Source organism: Sturnira hondurensis, unplaced genomic scaffold (genome assembly GCF_014824575.4).
Source record: "Sturnira hondurensis isolate 20B ecotype Veracruz unplaced genomic scaffold, ASM1482457v3 Scaffold0022017, whole genome shotgun sequence".
Taxonomy (NCBI): domain Eukaryota; kingdom Metazoa; phylum Chordata; class Mammalia; order Chiroptera; family Phyllostomidae; genus Sturnira; species Sturnira hondurensis.
This window is the reverse complement of record NW_028094648.1, coordinates 372,353-395,235: the sequence shown is the minus strand read 5'-3', so window position 1 is coordinate 395,235 and position 22,883 is coordinate 372,353. Positions and strand designations below refer to the sequence as shown.

The window sequence follows — 22,883 nt, the reverse complement described above, 5'->3', positions numbered from 1 at the left end:
TCTTAAGATGTAATTCTCTCTGAAAACTTTATTAAACCCAGCTTCAACTATGGCAAACATATGTGATTTTGTATCTCTTTATTTTGCAAAGTTTAAATCCCCATAAATAGTTCACCCTTAGTGTAAGTGGAGGATAGTAGCCTGGTGAAAATAAACATTAGTGTACCCTATTCAAGAACGGTGTGTGGCTGGGAAAGCAAAGGTGGGGTGTTTTCATGAGTGTATAGCAATCTAGACTGGTTTGGTCCTATTCGCCTATATACTTCACAGTTGAGATGTATTCCATTTTCAGTTATTGATTTCTTGTCTATTGGGAATATTCATTTTATATTGATAGTAAATACATAATGCATAATCACAAATATATACACTTTTGCTACTGGTTGTTTGCTATTATGAATGGCAGCTTGGAGGAAACTAGGGGAATGGAGTGCAATTGAGAATTTGTCTTCCTTTCTAAACTACTCTGTTCATACCACTCCATCCCCATTCTCAGCTTCATATTCTTCCTTGAATATACAGACACTTCAAAGAGGTGAAGGTGCCCTGAGCCTTTGAGCTCCTGTTCAACAGAGCTGCCAATTACCTGATTTCCAAAGTCTAGTCCAACATTTAGTTATGTATATATGACTATATGCGTATGTATATACGCATATATGTATGTACATATATGCATATATGTGCATGTATATGCAGAGAGAGAGCAATCAATCCAAAGGCTGAAAGAACACAGATCATGACCTAGAATGGAGCTATTTTTCCCCCATTCACTATACCTCACACATTCTACATAACTATGGTATCAAATGGAACTTTTAAAATTCATCTATGTATTCCATATATATACTGTTTCTTTCAAGAGTTCTGTTTTTATCAGTAAACACTAAAATTTGTATGGAAAAGAGGAAATCTGGAAAAATGGGGTAAAAGGGTATCAGTTGAAGCACTAAAGGAAAGAGACCAATCAAGCAAATGTCATCATACCAATGAGACCAGTGGAGACGCTCATAGCTTTGTAGACTTGTTTCCCTTGCCATGCACCCTAATTACACCTCCATATCATTTACATGTGTGTTGCAAATACATGAGTAATTTAACAGCACAAATCTGCTTTGGCTTAAATGAATTTCTGTTTTCATAACATTTTCGTGTATGTGTCCTCACACTGAAAAACTTGCATCCCCATACAAATGTTAAAGTACTTACTACCACCTGTGTTACATTTTCTGTGGATAAAACTTACTGTAACATTATTTTTTTAGTGTCAATTATCTTGGTATGATATGATTCTGTTAATTAAGGACCAATTATTTGATAACCTTTAATTTTCTCTTCTCTCTGCAGGTCGTGGGTTATAGGTGCAATAGCTCTCCTCTGCCTATTAGGATTGACCTGGGCCTTTGGACTCATGTATATTAATGAAAGCACAGTCATCATGGCGTATCTCTTCACCATTTTCAATTCTCTACAGGGAATGTTTATATTCATTTTCCATTGTGTTCTACAAAAGAAGGTAAGCTGGATTCCTCTATTTAAGAATAAATGACCTACCTCCCATGATAGCAAAGCAGCCACAACAAAACCATTCCTGATATATTTGTCTCTAAGAGGTAGTTACATCATTGGTTTGATCTTAAAATAGTAAGGACAAAACAGACACAAAATATAAGCATAATAGTTGGTATATGTGGTTAACCTAAGAAAACAAAATCAAAATATTGTTTATTTGGACAGTGCACAAAAATTATATTCTTGTAGACTTGAACTTATAGTCTTTAATATTTTTATTGCAAGATACCTCAAATTGCTATAATAGGAAGTAGCTTTTCTAAGATGTTTTGGAGTCATGGTATATACATATATAAACATTATATATAAATTATATATAAATATATGTGTCATGACATAAGAAAAATATATATTAGTTTCTTTAAAACTAGTTTTTATATGCTAGAAAATATATATTTATAAACATTTTATGATAACCTCATTTCTATTTTTTGAATGAATGGTAATGGTCTTAGTAATAGTCTCTATTTTTCTTCCAAAGCATCTTTTATACAATGTAGGTATTGGGTGATGTAGAATGCAATAAATAATTTTTATACTAGTGTACTTTTGTGACTTTTCACATCTACAAGGACCTAAAACTATTCATTGTCAAAGTTAATTTTAACAACTAAATACTGTTGTTGCATTTTTAAATCTCAAGATATATTCTTTAACTCTATTAAAAATGTGGTATTCATAATTATGATCAAATAGACCCCTAGCTAAGATGGTCTGGTCAGAATCCTAGTTTTTCCATTTAAAGTGTAAGTGCCTTTGGCCAGGTAACTCACCTTTATGCTCCAGGTTCCTCAGGTGTGACCTGGGGCAGTAACTATGAGATATTAAGAGGTGGCTGTTAAAATGAAATGGCAAAATGTGGACATTTTTTTCTAAAAAATAAACAAAAATACTTAATTTTTTTAACACAAAGGAAAAAGGGGAAAGATGTCCCTCTATCTTTAAAATTTTGGTTTGAGAGTCTAGCAACATGAAAAACAAAAGTTGAAAGGGTGCCTACGAATTCATGCCACTGGTATAGTTTGATTGTATTTGATGTCCAGGACGGTGATCCAAAGCCAAGTCTAATATTTTTAGTATATGTAACTTATTTAACATAATTGAAAAAAATTAAAAATGTGTAATCAAACTCAATTTTGTTATTCATTCCTTAGAACAAAGTTTAGCAAACTACAGCTTTTTGGACAAATTTATTCAGCCTCCTTTAATTTTTATAGCCTATTAGTCAAAAATGACTTTTACATTTTAAATGGTTACATTAAAAATTTTAAATAAGTATATAACAAGATCCTTAGTTTTGCCTCTTGGCTTACAAAGGTTAAAATACTGATTGCCTGGCCATTCATGAAAAAAATTGCCAAGCTTTTATATAGAAGCTTACTTTTATATTTTATAATAACACATATTAACATATTGTTCTTCCATTCATTCTGTGTTTGGAATTTTTCAATTTTTGTGACATTTTTATTGGCATCAAGAACACAGACTAAATCAAAGAACACGAAGAACACAGAATTGTTTTTCTCCTTTTTTTCAACAAAAAGAAAATGTACTTCTTTTTTAAAATTGCGGAGATGGTCTTAGGAGAGTGTTCTTTTATTCTTTTCTTTTAAATTGAGATATAATTAAAATATAGCATTCTATAAATTTATGGTTTACAGTGTATTCATTTGATACACATATATGTTGCAAAATGATGACCCTTGGAGTGTTAGCTAATACCTCCATCACCTCACATAATTACTTTTTTGTGGTGGTGAGAACATTTAAAATATCTTTTCTTAGCAACTCTCAAATATATTATACTGTATTGTTAACTATAACCATCCTCTTGTCCATTAGATTCCCAAACTTGTTCATCTTTGACCTAGTTTATACCCTTTGACCAACATCTCCACGTTTTCCCACCTCAAACCCCTGGTAACCACCATTCTACTGTGTTGCTATGAGTTCAACATTTTTAGATTCCTCATATGAGTGAGGTCATACAGTTTTGGTGGGTTTTTTTTTTTTTGTCTCTTATTTCATTCAGCATAATGCCCTCCAGGTCTACCCATGTTGTTGCAAATGACAGGATTTCCTTCTTTCTCCTGGCTGAAAAATATTCCATTCTATACATGTAGCATGTTGCCTTATCCATTCATTTATTTATGGACACTTTGGTTGTTTCCATATCTTGCCTATTGTGAATAATGCTGCAGAGAACACAGGAGTGCATGTATCTCTTCAAGATAATGATTTTATTTCCAGGATATATACCCAGAAGTGGAATTGCTAAATCATACAGTAGTTCCATTTTTTATTTTGTGAAAAATCTCCATACTGTTTTTCATAGTTGTGCCAATTTTTGTTCTCACCAACAGTGCACAAGGGCTTCCTTTTCCCCATATCCTCACCAACACTTATCTCTTGTCTTCATGAAGATTACCATTCTAACAAATGTGAGATGATATTTCATTGTGGTTTTGATTTGCATTGCTCACATTAGTGATTTTGGGCATCTTTCATATTAGCCATTTGTATGTCTTCTTAGAAAAAATAACTATTTGTTTCCTCTGTCATTTTTATTACGGGATAGTTTGGAGATTTTGCTATTGATGTATGAGTTCTTTATAAATTTTGGATATTAACCCATTATCAGATACATGATTTGCAAATATTTTCTTCTGTTGTGTAGATTGCCTTTTCTTTTTATTGATTTTTTTTAATTGTCTAGAAGCATTTTGGTTTTTATGTAATTTTACTTTTAATTTTTGCTTTTTGTTATGCTTTTAATGTCATATTCATAAAATCATTACTAAGACGAATGTCCAGGGGCTTTTCCCTCTGTTTTCTTTTTTCTTAGGACTTTTATGGTTTCATGTATTATGTTTAAGTCTTTAATCCATTTTTACTTAAATTTCCTGAGTTGTGTAAGATAAGGGTTCAATTTCATTTGTCTGCATGTAGTTATCCAGTTTTCCCAACATTATTTATTGAAGTAATTATTTCTTCCCTACTGAGTATTCTTGGGTTCATTGTCAGTTGTTAACTATATACACAAGGTTTTATTTCTGGGATCTCTGTTTTGTTGTCGCATGCGCCTATTTTTGTAACAATGCCATGCAGTATTACTATAGCTTTATGGCATGCTTGCAAGTCAATAAATATGATACCTATAGCTTTGTTCTTTTCAGAATTGTTTTGGCTATTGAGGATCTTTTGTGGATCTGTACAGATTTTAGGGTTTTTTTCTAAGTCTGTGAAAAATACCATTGAAATTTGTATTGCTTTAAATCTTAAACATGGCTTTGGGTCGTAAGGATACTTTAACATCAAAATTATTTTAGGCAGATTTTTTTTAAACAATCTGATTGAATTTCAGCAGTATGCCCATGCTACTGTAGTTGTTCATATGTTTTCATTAGAGAAATATAAAATATTCTCTTTGTTAGATATTTTGGTTTATAGGAGCTAACTCATTAACTGAAATCAAAATCTGAGTTGTCATTTATCAAAGTATAGAACGCATGTTTGTGTCACTAGTATTTCCTCTGGTGACATTAAAATTGTCTGTTGTTCTTTTGTTATGTGTTCAATTATGTGTTACATCTCAGAGGGTTTTATGATTATCTTATTTCTGACCTGAGTATATAAAAGAAATGTCCCATTGGTAAGGCATATTTTCTTTCCCATCGTCTTATTCTAAAACCTTGTATTGAAAGAATAATATATTATACCTGACTGGGGTGAGACAGAATATCAGATGGATTAGAATACACAAATGATTGAATAATTCAATAACTTTTATTGTAATCTAGTGATAAATATCTCATGGTCATGGTCCAGTGAGTAAAATAGTTTAATGTGGGACTTAGCATCACTAGATATCTTGATTTGCTGGCTGTTTATATAATCAGCTCAGAACATTTAAACTTTGCTAGAAAATGTAAATAGTCCACAATGAATTCCTGTGACATATTCAATATTGCTGCCTTTGTAATAGGAAGGGAAGTGGTTCTCTTTCTCTTTCTTCTCTCTTTCTTCTCTCTCTCTTCTAAAATATTTGTTTAGATTTAAATCACTTCACTAAAAAACACTTTCTCGTTTAAAAAGAATATTCCTTGTTGAGTAGATTAGGAAAACAAAGTAGGATATAGGTTATGATCAAAGTTGAGGTTCTCGTGAGTTCATTACAAATTCTAAATTGTAATTGATAGTACCTACCTTTGAGGAGAGATTATTTTAAACTCTGTCAAATCTAATTAAACCAGTAGTCCTTATTTCTTCCAGATACAGAAAATGAAATAACCTAATAGGTTACTTTAATAATAATGGTATTAACACATGCTGCTTTATTCAGTCATGTATTAATATTACAAATATGGTCTCTGAGAAAGAATTTTCTGATTATAAAGCATCTATGAAATTTGGATTTTATTCACATAAGACACATAGCTTAACCTATTTGTCTTTCAGGTTACTTTTCTTACTTAACCTTTTCATTGTTACTTATCTGTAAAATGTAGGTAATAATTATTTTCCAGAGTTATTATGAGGGCAGGGCCTAGCATAATTCCTGTGACTTCATGATCAAACATTGGAAGTTTCTTTATCCTACCACCCTTCCAAACTCACACATATCCCGGGCACATGCATGTGGGTCAGGCTTATTTATTTTAAACAATAAACAAAACATGAATTGGCTTGTAAATAATTATTTCTAATTAGTAATAAATGTAGCATGGAAGAGATTAATTTGAAAACAGATCAGTGTCATTTTAAATATATTGAAGAATATATAATTTGACATTCCATCCCAGAAAAAGGCCTCACACATGGGTACATCATGCCTCTCCAGTTTGCTCATGCTGTCCGGAACACTTGGAATCCCTTCTAGTCTCTTGTCAATGTCTTCTTTTACCTCCATCCTCTGAACTGGCTAATACCAGCATAGCTGTTGAAGATTCTCTCGAAAGTCCTTTTCTCTGAGAATCCTCTCTTGGTCCTTCTGCCTGTTGTCCGCAAGCCCTCCTCCATGCTTTGATTCGCCTGACTCCCTGTGGTTGTCCCTGTCACAGAGTAACCACTCAATATATGTATAACTCCTTCAAATAAATCTGAACATGCTAGGTCTCTAATTTTCTGTAGCTTTAATAGATTAAGCTTTAGGATATTAATACATAAGTTTTTAGGTTTGATTACTAATTTTAATATATCATTCACACTTTATTTTGGTTTTAATTAGAAATAACATTCCTCAAAAAGCATCTATTCATAATTTGAAATAAAATTACATTGTTCTGTTGTGGGAAGTATAAACTCATATGAAATCAATGTATAAAAAGCTAAGAACAATATTTGTACAATGTTACTTCATAATGAATATAAAGTTATGGCTGTGAAGCCAAATGACCACATATTCCAGGACGTAATTTCAGGTTGTGAACCTGTGGTTAGGATTATTTTTGTTGATGTTGACAGTAAAGGTATGATTTAATTCACTTACTATTTATGTTTCTACATCTTGTTTGATCAAATAGGCAGTAATATGAATTTTAAATATGACCAAAGTTATCCCAAAATTGTAGATGTAATAGTTTCCTGGTTGAAAACATACACTAAAAATGCTTATCTCCCTTTTCCTGTGATTTTATATTGTAACCATGACTAAGAATTTAACCAGCAATTCTATAAAGAAAAACAATCACATTTCTCTATGATTACTGAATCAAAAACTATTATATGAAAACAAATGTAAAATATTTAATCTTATATTCTGAAATTGCAATTTTGATCTCTTTTAAAAGAAGTAAACTTCAAAGAAATACAGATTTAAAAAAACGCTTAAGCCCAACACATTCTTTTTTTTTCTGTATTTAAATATTTCCTCTCTTCTTTTTCTCTCACTGCTCCCTCCTTTTCTGTATCCCTACTTCTCTCTGTACATTTCTCATTGACTCCTGTGTAAAGTCAGATGGACCAATAGGACACTTCATATTAAATTTATGAACCTAAAAATAGTGGCCAGAGGATTCGTACATTTTGGTTCTTTGAACTAAGAGGTAGTATTGTGGTATGATTGGAAGTGTGTGTATGTTTGTGTGTGTGATAAAGTATGCAAAATTTCATGCTTGATGGTATGAATATCATTATTCTATATTGTAAAAATATGCTGAACAGACTTTCTTATTTCTGTAGGGCAAGGAATTAATTATATCATCTAAAAATGAAACCCATATATTTTATACCATAGTTCCTAGCAGAAATGAATGACTCGCTAACAAGAGCTAATGTTTCATTGGCTAGGTAAGGAAAGAGTACGGGAAGTGCCTGCGGACACATTGTTGTAGCGGCAAAAGTACAGAAAGTTCCATCGGCTCAGGGAAAACATCTGGTTCTCGGACTCCTGGACGCTACTCCACAGGCTCACAGGTAAACCATGGTTGTTAATTAAAATGAAACATCTTCTACCTATATTTTGTTATGGATTGCTGTCCTTTCTTGATCAGCCCTAGTTTTTACCCCAAGTGTTTACACATCAACCGAATAATACACATTTAAGAAACCAATCTGCAATAAAATCATGAAATGTAGGGTCTCCATCTGTGTAGTAATGAAATCAGTTGGTTCAGTTGAGTGAGTTTTATGTCAGGAAAGGAATTTAGCACTTCAATCCAAATTATAAAAAACTAACATTTTATATATGTGGCTTTTAATTGCTTCTTTTAGCCAGTGTAATGATTGTGTATCACATACTGAAAATATTTACTTATTAAATGGTATGTTTAGTAAAAACAGTTATAACTCATACCATATTGTTCACTGATTACTTGGAGAACAAGCCAGGGCAGTAAAGGATACTGTAGCAGCTTATTGTTCAAACTGGTCTAAATGCTGTTCCTATCAGCCCAGCACTGGATAGAATGGCCACATTATCCCTCACCAGGGAGTCTGTACACTGTTAGGTAACCTGGCAGCCATGTTCCGAGGTGACAGAACATCTAGAGCGTCTCCTGCCAAGGCCTTAAGGCAGGCAAGTACTTACATATTCCAGAATAGAAAGAATGTCGTTGGTTAAGTAGATGAGAAAATGAATGGGAGACTAATTCAAAGGAAAAGTCTAAAGACAGATCCATGAGTATTTGTAAGAGGATGTAAGAATAGATCTTATTTTGATTACTTTAGAAAGCAAGTGAGATGGCTTTAAAAAAAGGAAGTGACAGGATATCATTCACATGTAATAAAAGTCACATACCTACTATGTATATAATGAAGAAAAATCTACCAACAAGACTAAAAAGTGAAAGTTCTGTCCACTTGTTGCTCCTCTATACTTACTCCCTGTCTAATCACTTTTTAAAGTTTGGCAATATCTATAATCACACAATTGTGTTCATTTACCAGGAAATGTGTAGGATTTGTATGAGTGTGTGTGCGTGCAAAAATTATGTGTGAAGCATTGTCCTCCCACTTTGGCCTTCCTTTAATTGTTGTCATTCATCTTTTATTTTCATTGACTTTTTAGGTGTATTTACTTTTATTGTATGATATTTGATATCTTTAAATGCATGTAACATTTATTAAATGAGAAGCATAGTAATAAAATGAACACTTGTGCATCAACATCCAGGTTACAAAAGAGAGCATTTTCCAGAAGTCTGTTTTTTTTCCTTCCTTTTTTTTAAAGATTTTATTTATTTATCTTTAGAGGGGAAGGGAAGGAGAGAGGGAGGGAAATATCAATGTATGGTTGCCTCTGGTGTGTCCCCTGCCGGGAACTGGCCTGCAACCCAGGCATGTGCCCTGACTGGGAATCGAACCACAATCATGTGGTTTGCAGGCCCGCGCTCAATCTACTGAGCTACACCAGCCAGGGCCTTTTTTTCCCTTCTTGAAACTTCTCCCTAATCAATCTATATGCCATTCCACCAGAGAAAAACTTCTGTTGTTTTTCTTTTTTTTCCACTTATTTTAATATATTTTCCATCTCCAAAAAGGATGTTAATTAGTATACCATTATTAATTCTTAATTTTAAGTAATACCTTATAATGTGTAGTCTTCTGTACTTTGCTTTTTTTTTTTACCCTCCATATTCTAAGCCTCACCCTGGTTCATTCCATGAATTTTTAAGTGTTGGCTTTATGCCACATACTATATATGGTTTTCTTCTGCTGGCAATACTTTTTCCCTTTCCTTATTTTCGTATTTAATTATTATATTATGTGGTAGAGAGAGCTGAGTTGTTAACTTCCTAGAACATGAGGTAAATAAATGAATTCAAATATGAGCTATTCCACTCCCTAGCTCTATAACAAGGGACATTTTAATTAGCCTCTGAACTTCAGATGGCTAATGAAGAAAAGAGTACCTATTTCAGGGAGTATTTCTGAGCCTTCAAGAAATGAATACAGCCCTGGCTAATATAGCTCAGTATTGAGTGCGGACCTGCAAACCAAAGAATCATGGTTCGATTCCCAGTCAGGGCACATGCCTGGGTTGCAGGCCAGTTCCCAGCAGAGGACCCATGAGAGGCAACCGCACACTGATATTTTTCTCCCTCTCTCCTTCCCTGCCCCTCTAAAGATAAATAAATGAAATCTTTAAAAAAAAAAGAAATGAATACATAAAAACCTCAACAGCTGTACCTTGGTACTCATTGTTAATTCATTCTGGAACCAGTGACAAGTGCCAAAACGGACAAGTAGCGATGATGAAGCATTTTCTCTTGCCGGTGTTGTGTGACTCATACAAATTCCAGCAAGTGCAAGAGTCCTGAGCAAGTGCTGAATGCTAGTGTATTTTTTTTTTACATAAAATCATGATGAGTACAAGGTTCAACACGTCCTGAAGCTGATGAGTATCAAGGTATGACTGTATTGTAGACCTAGAAAACATAAAAAATTGACATAAACTATGCATTATATATACCACGTATACTTGCCATGTACTAGGCATTATTTCAGTGGTGCGATGGCTCTGTTAAAAAAAGACAAAAATCCGGCCCTGGCCGGTGTAGCTCAGTGGATTGAGCGCAGGCCTGCGAACCACACGATCGAGGTTCAATTCCCAGTCAGGGCACAGGCCTGGGTTGCAGGCCAGTTCCCCGGTCCCAGTTCCCGGCAGGGGACAAATGAGAGGCAACCATACATTGATATTTCTCTCCCTCTCTCTCTCCTTCCCTTCCCCTCTAAGATAAATAAATAAAATCTTTAAAAAAAAAGACAAAAATCTATTTGTATATACCCTCAAATACAGGGATAGGCAAGAGCCTATTTACAGTTGTGAGTACACAAAAAACAGAATGTATTCTTGTATCATTTATTAATTGCTGTATTTCCATATGAATAACTGCATATTTACTTTTGCTCCCTGTATCATGCAGACATTAGACATTAGATATTGAACATTAAATATAAATATAAGAAACAAGTTCATTATTTTAACATACGGTATTATAGAAAATGGAGATATAGTTGAGTTGAGTGTATGCAGTACAATTCTAAATAAGGTAGCCTCGTTAGGTCTCTTGGAGAAGATATGAACAGAAACTTAAAACTGATTAAGGAGCCCTACACCTATATATGGCAAAAGAGCACTCCAGGCAAAGGAAACAAGTGTGCCAAGCCCTGCAGTAGAGGCATGTTTGGCAAGCTAAGGAATGGAAAAAGAACAGGTGTAGCTAGCTTAGGTAGGAGAAGCTAATAGAAAATGAGGTAATGGGGGCAGCTCACATAAATGTCACCTAACAAGATCACAGTTTCATGAACTCTCAGTTACAATGTCACTTCTTCTGTGCAGTATCCTCAGAATGTCTAGACAAGGACATATCCCATTTTGTGTGCACTAGCTAAAATTTTTATTTATGTAGTATGACAAACATTTGCAAAAGTGCACAAAACTTAAGTTTATGACACAATGAATTATTACACCTCCCCTCACTAAATAACATAATATTGGGAGCACCTTGGAAACCCTTTGAACCCTTCTCAATCATCCACCTCCAAACAGGATGACTGTCTCAACCTTTGCTATTACATTTTGTTTCTCATGTGTTTGATACTTATTCACATAGAACCACCCAGAACATGTTCTTTTTTACTGTGTTTCCTTTCTTGGACATCTACATTGCTGCAGGAGGCTATGTTCCTTTTTTAAATTTTTTTTGCTTTGTAATCATTCTATAATGCATTTATCCTTTGTACCATTGATAGTCATTTGGGTTGTTGATAGTTGTGGGTTGTAATAATTAATGTTTCTATGGGGATTTCTGCACATTATTAGACATTTTGGGTTTGCTTTTCTCCTTTGTAGTTCCAAGGTTAGTATTTGGTATATAGTAAAAGTTAATTAATATTTTTAATTCATCAATTAACAATAAAACAGATGTTCTCAATATTTGCTCTCAACATCTTAGTTTGAAGCTTTGTTCCCAGTATTTCATTCTGAAGCTTTGAAATATTTTTCAGTGGAAAAATTCTCAATTTCTCGGTGTCTCTAATCCTATACCAGTTTTCTTATTGTGCCTTTGTTTATTGGATTTGCTGTGTATGTGTATGTTTGCTGCCCAACATAACAAAATAGACAGTGTTCCTGAAGGATAAACATGTCCCGTGATTCATAAAACCGATTTCTAGATTGGGTACTCCTATTTTTCAAACAGTTCAGATATACTTGTGCAAAACCCATTTGTGAGCTTGGTTTCACTATTGGTAGTAGTAACGGATAGTCCTTATAACTATTTATCCTTGAAAAAAACCTCTGGAAAGGTTCTGTTTCCTCCTCACAAGATTGTTAATACTCTTTTGATCCATAACTCAACAAAATGGCAAAATAAAATTAACCAGAAAAATAGTTCCCCCCAAATGGAAAAATGTCTCACTGCTTTCTTGAATTGTCCAACACTTAGAATATTGATTTTGAGAATACAAATACCTATGGAAGAATTTTCAGTTCTCTATAAAACTGTGAAGCAATGAATAAGAATAAATCAACTCTTTCCATCTTCAAAAAATGAAAAGTCAAAATAGTATGAAATCAATAAAATAACATTGGTATTCTTACAAATTAATGGAAATGTTAATTAAATTCAGAAGCATTTTTATAATATTCTATGTTCTTTTCTCATCAAACTCTTCCTTGCAAGTTTTGAATTCTTGAACTAAATATTGTGTTAATAAAACTGATAATTTGATGTATATTTCAATATACCATTCTCATGAGGGGTACAATAAAAGTTATTTGTTTTATCTTGAAAATAAAATTATATATTCTGCCTATAGAATATATTCTATCTATAGAATAATGTACATTTCTGTACATCTTCAACATGTTTAAATTACTAGAAAGTTACACTTATTCTTTTTTATAATTACAATTGTTTTGGGTATAGGCATTTAGAATTATACTTAATAAGTACCAATTATTATTAATTTAGTTTCTAATGTTCTCATGCACCTGTACTGCAAGCATGTAGAAATTGTATATTTTCCAGATGCAATAAACAAAGGTGTCATACAATTCAAGAAGAAAAAAAAAGATTTTTGTCAAAATGCTCTGCATTGTGAGTTGATTTCCCTTTCCTTTCCCCCCCATCAAGAGCCGGATCCGTAGAATGTGGAATGACACAGTCCGAAAGCAGTCAGAGTCCTCCTTCATCACTGGGGATATAAACAGTTCAGCATCACTCAACAGAGGTAATTAGAAACGGTTTTTCATATTTATTACTTTTGTGATTACTTTAAGAAGTTCTTAAACTCAATGCTTTATTTGTAATTTCTGGCCCTTTTTGCATGTAGTAGGAATATTGCAAGGATATAAAACCTGGTTGAGTGTAGCAGTGTGTTCCATTATTCATAAGCCTTTTTTCTTTCAATCCTGAATTTTCAGGAAATCTTTTCTGAAAGGAAGTTAGAAAACAAGAACTTTCTTTTTTCTAGTTATCTGCCACTGCTATAAACTGATGAGCTGTCAGGCCTCGCTGGAAGCAATGAAAATGGGCAATTATGTGGCTATATAGTCTGCTAAGCATCATAGACTTCCACATTGTCCCACACATTGAGCAATTTCATAGTCTTTGTGGAAGTACAAATACACTGTCTAATACATACTTAAGGCAACCTGTGTACTTGGGGAGAAAAGTCACATCTGCATATCTAAAAGACTTACTCAGAAAATATGCAATATTTATAGATCTAAAAGAAAAATACTTTATAGATACATATATGTTATAATTTTTTGTGTGCATGTGCTTCAATTAAAATATTCCTAGGGCATAATTCAGTATTTTTAAATGGAGTTCACTTAATGTGCTATTTTGTTTCTGTTTTGTTTATGGTTGATTTATGTTTTATTCTCTCTCTCTCTCTCTCTTACTCTTTTATAGTGTGTGTGTGAGAGAGATTACAATTAATTTTACTGCAATAAAAATGCATAGAGGCATTATTTGTGGAGAACCAGAGTACACTATAGTCAGTGATGGCAGATATTTAGAATATGGTATAGTTTTATCTAGGAAGGTGGTATTCGTATGTTTATTCCAATCACACCATTTTAAAAGAGACATTTTTGATGCATATATTCAGAAGTTACTTTATGATCAACATTGTCATTTTTTCTTACCAAGCTATGATTATCAGTTTGTCTGATACCTGTGTCTGTCAGCTTCTTGTTACATTAAAAATATTCTACATACAAACAAAGCCCTGGCTGGCGTAGCTCAGTAGATTGAGCATGAGTCTGTGAGTCCAAGGGTTGCTGGTTTGATTCCCAGTCAGAGCACATCCCTGGGTTGCAGGCCAGGTCCCCAGTAGGGGACGCTCAAGAGAGGCGACCACACATTGATGTTTCTCTCCCACTCTTTCTCTTTCCCTTCCTCTCTCTCTAAAAATAAATAAATAAATAAAATATTTTTAAAAATTACGCAAATAAATAATTTAATGAAGTTATAGCTTATGGTGAAGAAAGATTCACATGCTCATGCTCTTGAATTACTTTTACTCAAATAAGTTGTATCTTCTTTGCATAAAAGAAGTTAGGACATGTAGCATCTCAAGTTGAATTTGATACAGGGGTCCATGTTATATATAACCTTAATTGCTTGGGTATATATACCCATGAGGTGGGGTATATATAACCAACCTCATGTTGCTTGGGTGGTGATAGAGTTACAGTCATCTGATGATGATATTGAATAGTTGGAATCACTTTTGCTTAGCTGAGAACAGAATACTAATGTACCTCCAAACATGAAGAAAATATAGTAAAATAAATAATTTTCTGTTTACATTTTGTTTTATTATTAATCTTTTTATTTGCTAGAATATTTTGATTTACATACTATCAGTCAAATATGCTTCTCTTTTAACATTTAGTTTTAATTTTTTTGTTAGTTTGTAAAATTTTATTTAAATATGAATACTTTTGACAAACTTTCAAATTATAGAGAACAAATTACTTAAAAATGCCTCAAAAAATTAAGAACTAATTGACTTCTATAGTGACAGGTTTTCTTTGTTTTAGATAATCCCATAGAGAGAAAATTTACAGTATGTTTCTAGAAAGAAACTATCTTTATTAATAAGATTTATTTTCAGAAGTAACTTGCATCTAATGATTATAGAACACATAGAATAATTATTGTTTAAGCCAAAAATGAAATCATATGATTTTAAACTGTTTATTTCCCTACTGTGATGATAGATAAAATATGTAAAATTGTTTTGTCTAGCAAAATGATCTAAATTATTGTAAAAATAATGAGGTATATACATTTAGCAAAACCTATTTTAAATGGTAATTTTTATGACCTTCATTTTAAGGTCAATCACATTATATAATATTGCTGAGCTCTTTTTAGACCCTTCTCAAGAATTTTATCAACTGGGAATATATAAAATGCAAATGACTCTGATCAATTTGAAATACATTTATAGAAAATAAGATATTAACTGATCTATTTTTAAAACCTAGTTTTAAAAGGTATTTCTTAAAGTTAGTGAAGAAAGTATAACATTTCTTGTGACATCTGGTAAGTCCCCTTAATGATGACTTCGGGAGAGAGTTAAATTGAATGTATGACTGAAGTGTGTCCAGGCCGCCATCTGCCCCTTCAGCATGTAGATGCTTCCTTTCACCCAGTGGCTTCAATGGGGATGGACATCATCGCGATCTTCTTGATTTCCCGCACCAATTTTCTAGCTCCCCAATTCAGAAACTCCCCAATTTATCCTCATCTCATTATTTTTATCTTAGATGAGTGGAATACTTTAAAATTTTATTTCTTCATGTTATATCTCTGAAGATAGTCTTTAACCTCCTTCTTTAATCTTGTCTTATTTCCCAGGGTCCTATCTTCCCTGCATTCAGGCGTGTGTTTCATATTTAGGTATGTGGCATCCAAGATTCACCTTTCCAGATAAACACGTCAGTCACCTCAGCAACATAATTATGCACCTCTGTTTATTCCACAGATCATATTCTCTATTATTGAAATAAAAATGTTAGGTACTGCATCTTTACATCTGCATATGTTTTAACTTTCCATTCATTCTTAGTTTCTTTCAGCTAGCATGTTTTTAAATTCAAACACCATTTTACATTCTAAGTGGGTTATATTAAATCTCTTACTTTTGCCATTAGAACAGATCTGGCCTTTGAAAACCACAAGACATTGTCTAAAAATTACTCCCATTTTCACTGCAGGTTTTCTTTCCTATTCCTGCCACCGCTTAATTCAGCAAAAGAGTGATTGTTTCAAAGTTCTGTGTGGCGTATCGTCTATTCTTCTGAAAAAGAAATCATCATTATCATCTTTGGGATCCATTAAGAATAAAGTATCTACCATGCAGTGCAGATTCCTTCTCAGTAGTTTTTTTTTTAAACCATTTCTATTATTCTGTTCTTGAACAATCTTGTTGCTTTCTTATGTATCAGATTAGCTGTCTACATTTCCCAATGTGATAAACTTTATTACTATTGGGATTTTACTCCTTGGAATCATAGGAGACCTTGGAAGATTATTGATCATTTTCTATTTGTGTAATCATTCTTATATATTCTCTTTGGAGTTTTGTTACTTGTCATCTCATCCCCTTAAAACCTTCCATTGCATCTGCCCTTAGGATATCTATACTTATGAACGTGATTTCCAGATGTTTCCTGTACATTTTCAACTATGTTTCCCCCTGCTCACTTGTCTGCTACTATGTTACACACTCACACAGATCCAGAACTCCAAGCCCAATACCCTAGGACGACTACCAGGTTCACTTCTCCTATGCCACTGTGTACACACAGGTAGAAGGCACTTTGCAAGAGACCTAAAGTGATGCTTAAATACAGAGTTTCAAGTAAGCCGAGTTTCACAAACCCCACCATAGGGTTTATTCAGTTGTTCACTTAAATATTTACTATTTTCACACACCTCAAAGTCATTCCTCAATCTTCAAGCTCCTTTCAGGTCTATTGGAAATCTAATCCAAATATCTAGTAGCTCCAATTTTGTGGTAGAAGTAGAAACAATATGTAATTAAAGTAATCTTTCACGTCTGTACTCCCTACCCACAATGCCTGCTGGCCCAATCTCCTCTTGAACGGTTTTGATTAACATTGCCTCTAAAACTCAAGTTTGACCCACGAATCAATCATTTGCTGAGAAATTTCTCTGGTCATTCAATTGTTAAATAAATTTACTTTTTTGTGGATCTATGTAGAAATTGGGAGGTTTTGTAAAATTAGAATTTATTAGGCTTTTTTTTCATCATGAATAATGTAATTGCGAAAGCCATTTTTTATTTAATTAGTTGAATTGATATCAAAAATTTCAGTATAAAATTAAGTTTTGCTAAGTAGCTGCCATCAGTATGTTATGGATTTGTGAATTAGAAAAAGGTGCTCCCCACCTGCACTGCAGTGTGGATTTATTGCAAAACCATGCCCCACCTGTGTGACAGATTTAAGAAAAAGACATTTCTTCTTTTGGAAGGATGGCTTGGCCAGCATCATGGACTTTTGTTTCCCTCTACCTCTCATCGTCCATCTCATCAACCTCCCACACAGTACAGTGTGGATTTTCGTACATGGCGAGCTGACCACTAATGCTACACTTGTATAAGCCCGAGTTAAATGTTCTGTGGCAGAAGACTTACCTGTAGAGGTGAAGCACTTACTTATCAACACTAATGCATTCTCCTTTGGAGGTTCAGAGTCATGTTAATCTGTACCTGCATTCTCAGTAAATTCATGCAATCGGTAAAATTATGATGGCCTTTGGCCATCTTTTCATAAATTTTAAGGATAAATTTAGATTCTCAGTGGCACATTACCTACTGAAAAGTGATCTTGCTTGTTAAAAACATAGTAAATAAAAAGAAGGAAAGTGCCATCCAGTAGACATTTGCAAGTAGTTGACTTATGTACAATAAATAGTTTTGAGAATGGAGTTTAACCCAGAGGTATCAGTAAACCGTTTAACTTCTTAGCAGCCAAGTTACAATAGGAGTATAAGTAATTCCCACTTCAAGGGCACCTGGAGGTCACTAAGTCAGTTAATGTATGTTAATTGGTTCCAACAGTGCCTGGAACATAAACATTATTGTCATTATTTTATTCAGAAGTTTACCTAAATTTTCTACAAATGAAAACTGGTTCTTGCCAGTGATCTTAAGTAATCAGATGTTAAAATTTGTCACTCACTACTGAAGGTTTCCTTTCCTTTTTTTTTAAATTTTCTACTAATAGGTAAGATGAATGAGATTGTTATATGAATACCAAGTAAAAGAAATAATTTACTTAAAGTGTTGCTACCCTTGATGGTAACAAAAAAGATACAAACTAATAAAACTGAACTGTCTCTTCTAAATCAGAAGTTAATCATCTGCCTTAGTTACACTTTTCACTTCTGATTTGCGACCCTGTTGTAGCACGTAGGAAACCCAGGTAAACTATCTCTTTTTCCTGCCTCAGACGATGATATAAGCGAGCCCTGTCTTCTGCTCTTTCGTTCAGGCCTTACCCTGCCCTCCAGAACACTAGTTCGATTCAGACAGCCCTGCTGAATAACCAGCTCTATAGTGGAGCAGAGCTGTGACTCATTCCCATTTTAAACTCTGAGCCTGTATTGTCTTTCCCAGCGGGCTGGTCCCTGGGACAGAAGAAACTCCACAATACATCACCTGCCACCTCATTAATATTCAAGCTGCTAAGCCTATTTTGTTTTTATGTTTTTGAGGAAAAATGCAAATGAAAACATGTAAGTGGTGTTTTACTATAATTAGTTATTTCTATAAATTAAAGCCACTAGGGTGAAGCACTCCTGCCCATTCCCTTTATTAATGTCAGTAAATACAGTTGGGCTCATATGCATGAAATATGTCACACAGCCCCAAAGCCTTGCTGTTAGGAAGGATTGTAAAATCACTGTTTGTAAATATTAACCAGGTCCTAATAGAATCAGACACCCATTTGTGAAATGTTTAGCAGCAGTTAATGATGTGCCTGAGAGTCCTTGCAGAGCTGACTAATCAGAGTGGCCTCTATGATGAGATCCTTTTTGTTCTGAGCAAGCACTAGGAAGATACGAGTGCAAATATAGTATGTTAGAGCATGTATAAATATTTCATTTGAGATTTGTCATTGTATTTATGCCTAGTGTTATTTTACCTTTATATTTTTTATTCATGATTGAGGCAACAGTACTGTTAATTTCTTTCCTTTGCACGTGCCATCAAGAAAGAGAGTCAGAAAACGTACAATAAGAAAATCTGCATTAGGAAAACCATTTCAACGGCACAATAGGAAAATAGGCACAGATTTTAAGTGAGATGCTGTGCCAAATAGATAATTACACAATGCTATTAATACCTGATTTCTAACTCAAGAAGACTGAATAATTTTCAGAATGAACTCTCCTTTAAAAATGAAAAATATTAAATACTGATTTCTAGTCAGTCAGAGGCAAATGTTCTTGCTATAAACTGTTAGCAGGAACTGAAAAATAAAAAGTTTTAAATGCTTACCCAGTGAGGCCTTTCGGTGCTTTACTTTTAATATTCTCTTTGACATGAATTCTTCAAAGTGTCCAGCCTCTCATAGCCAACTATTCAATAGTGAGAATCATTATTGCTGTTGTTGTTATTATGTCTTTCATAGACTTCTTCACAAAGAGACTTCTTTATCTATGTAGAATAAATTTCTTATTTTGTCATTCATTATATTATTGCCTTATATAATTGGAAGTATTTCTTACTTCTTTATCATCAAACAGCTACAATGAGATACCACTTATTTTGTTTCATATAAGTTGCTAAGCATGTGATAATTTAAAAATATCATCTCTTTTAGAACTTAATGTGGATACTCCAACTTATGATCAGAAATTGCTGGTATTCCTTTCTCTAATAGAATACAATTGCCCCTTTAATAGTTCTTCATAAACTTGGGATTTCTCCTTTCTCCACCACTTATCTATTGCACACTATTAATTATTTGTTATCCATTATCTTTATATCTATAAAGAAGCTGTTTTTTTACTAACTTGTCTAAGATAAGATGGCAAAGTCTAGAATCCAAATAAGATTTTCTGACCACAGAGCCCTACTCATGATAACAAAAATGTTTATTCTGTTCTTTTAAATGTTTTTCATGAATCTAGCTAAAGCTTAGAATAAAGACAGTTTTCCAAGAATTATTTCAAAATGATTTTTATCACCTTGCATGAATATAAGATATTCTTAACAGCATAATTATTCATACATTTACTTATTTTTCTTCCATTAATTATTTCCTTTCCTTAATTATTTCCTAAGTATAATTCTTTAATGTGGGCTTATCCTAATCATTTAGAGAAAGAAAAAAGAAACTTAAAAATACTGTGGATATATTGATTCACAGTCAGGGCACATGCCTTGGTTGGAGGCCAGGTCCCCAATAGGTGGCATGGGAGAGGCAACCACACATTGATGTGTTTCTCCCTTTTTTCTTCCTCCCTTCCCCCCTCTCTAAAAATAAATAAATAAATCTTTAAAAAATAAAATACTCGAGAAAAAATACTGTGGTTATATGGGGGGATAGACTTGCCAATACATATGACTTTTATAAAACTATTTGATATGGAAGATGCTGAATTACTATAGATTATTGTTCATTGGTAACACTTAAGTTGCAAGAAAAATTTTATAATCATTCTTCTTTCCTGGAAGCACTCAAGGTATTTTATTGGTAAAATCCTTTTATATTAATTTGTAATTTCTTATATTTCAGTAAAAGGATGCACATTTTAGTTGGGAAAATTTTAGTTAATAAATCAGACAAATAACTTCAGCCTATAATCACTTAGTAATAAAACCAAATATATAACATTCCCCAGATCTTTGTACTCCTGAACCTGATATTCCTTGAAACTATGTTCTCTGTCAGGACAACAGAGTGATGCCTAGAGCAAGTAAAAAATCTGTTTGAGCTGACTTTATATAGACAGTGATGATGTTATACACTGAACTTCTTATTACATGTATGTGCTAATTTGGTTTTAACAAAAACTGAAAAGTCTTATAATTCAAAATCTAGAAACAAGCAAAACTTACCTATACCTCTCATCTGAAAAAATATCCCTACTCTATTATAAACATAAAACTTGTGATGATATAAAATGCAATATATAATAATTAATGGTCACTTTTCAGATTATTTTTCTAAGAAATAGATCATATTAACTTATATCTGATATTTAGAAAATGCATAGAAAATAATTCAATTGCATGACAAATTAAAATGTGGAAGGGGAATCTGCATTTAGCAAGAATATTATCTACGTTTAGAAGACAAGATAAATTGTTATTACCAGTAATTATGTGGTATCTGATTAAAATAGGACATGTTGAATTGTATACCAAGACTTCCATTTCACATAACTCAACTTTATTATATACTGCATGCTAGGTAAAAGGAAGTGTTTAGTCCTGACCCCATAGCTCTGTTGGTTAGATCATCATCCCAACAAACCAAGTTTGTGAGTTTGCTCCCAGTCAGGGCACACACAAGAAGCAGCCAGCAAATGCATAAATAGGTGGAACAACAAATTGACGTTTCTCTCTCTCCATGGCTCCTCCTCCTCTCCCTAAAAATATATTAAAAGTAAGTGCTTATATGATAGGTTCTCCCACAATTTTCATAATAGGCTTTGTTCATAATTTATCATTATAAGGAATGACAGTGCTTTAAGAACTAAGGCATTGACAAAAAGTAATTTACAGCCCCAGAAAACAACTGGTGAATTAAGAAAGATTTGAGAGGATATACAGATTGAAGGAAGATAGTTAATCTTGATCTAGAAAAGTAGACACAATATAACTTTCCTGAAACAGCCTCAGTCTAAAAACAGATTTGATTATGATTATGATGTAAGTCTTCTCTGCACAGCACTGTCAAGAATATCTTTATTCTCAGAAACCTTTTAGAATTCTTACCTGCTTTGCTCAGACCTACTTTTTTCAAATGTAGGTGCCAAATTTAAAATTCAAGTTTTAGTCATGATAGATCTTCTGCATGTATGCTCAGATAATTGGCACAATATCAGAAAGCACGTTAATATAGGGCAGAGACTAATATGAAAAGTCATGTTTTCCTCACGTTGGTAAATTATTTTATACTGTTAGAGAGTTATTATACTTCTCTTTGTTTTGAGTTTTGTTTTCCTCAGCAAAATATGCAGAAGCAACGTGGGATTTACAAATACATGTAACTTATTTCACTATGTACAAAACACTACATACTGTATTCTTCCTAAAAATAACTGTGATTTACTACTGTATTGCCTGTGGTGAAGCAAACTTGGTCTGTTTGGTTTAGGTTCAGTATTATTTGTTTTGAATTAAGCCAATGTATTCAAAATATCCAAATTAATGGCATATAAAAATACATGCATTTGACCACAAAAGATGACTCTTAGAGATGAATGACTGTCTAGTATAGGTCATTATTTCTTCTTCAGACTAACAACTTCCTCTGTTCTCAAGCAATGATTTACCAAGAATTCTGTGTTCCAGTTCCACCTGTGTTGGCTTGAGCAATTAAAAGATTAAAAACCTTTTAGCTGCTTTGCTTTTAGCTAATTATGCAAAATATAACAATGGCTATATAATTGCACCAATTTCTTCATCTGCAATGCAATCATGTTGCATTTCATGGCCACAAAAATATCTAATAAAATATAAAAACAATAAAGTAAAGCTTTTAGAAGAAAATATTTTAGATTTAGTTAACGGAGTTCTTAAAAAACAAAATAAAATTCATACCTAAAAGAAAAAGGCATGTAAGGTTCTTTTCTGAAAATTTA

At 33.1% G+C, this 22,883-nt stretch overlaps 1 protein-coding gene across 10 annotated transcripts in view; it reads left to right on the top strand.

Moving 5' to 3' along the window:
* Window positions 1-22,883, top strand: part of ADGRL3 (adhesion G protein-coupled receptor L3) — a 761,742-nt gene that overhangs the window by 720,232 nt on the left and 18,627 nt on the right. For 9 of the 10 annotated variants that reach the window (XM_037034108.1, XM_037034105.1, XM_037034109.1 and 6 more), the window contains 3 exons: window positions 1,345-1,513; window positions 7,858-7,983; window positions 13,149-13,245. In XM_037034108.1, the coding sequence (XP_036890003.1) occupies window positions 1,345-1,513; window positions 7,858-7,983; window positions 13,149-13,245 (392 nt within the window). Of the gene's footprint in view, window positions 1-1,344; window positions 1,514-7,857; window positions 7,984-13,148; window positions 13,246-15,893; window positions 15,936-22,883 lie in introns of all 10 variants that reach the window. The other variant, XM_037034103.1, reaches the window with a different exon arrangement.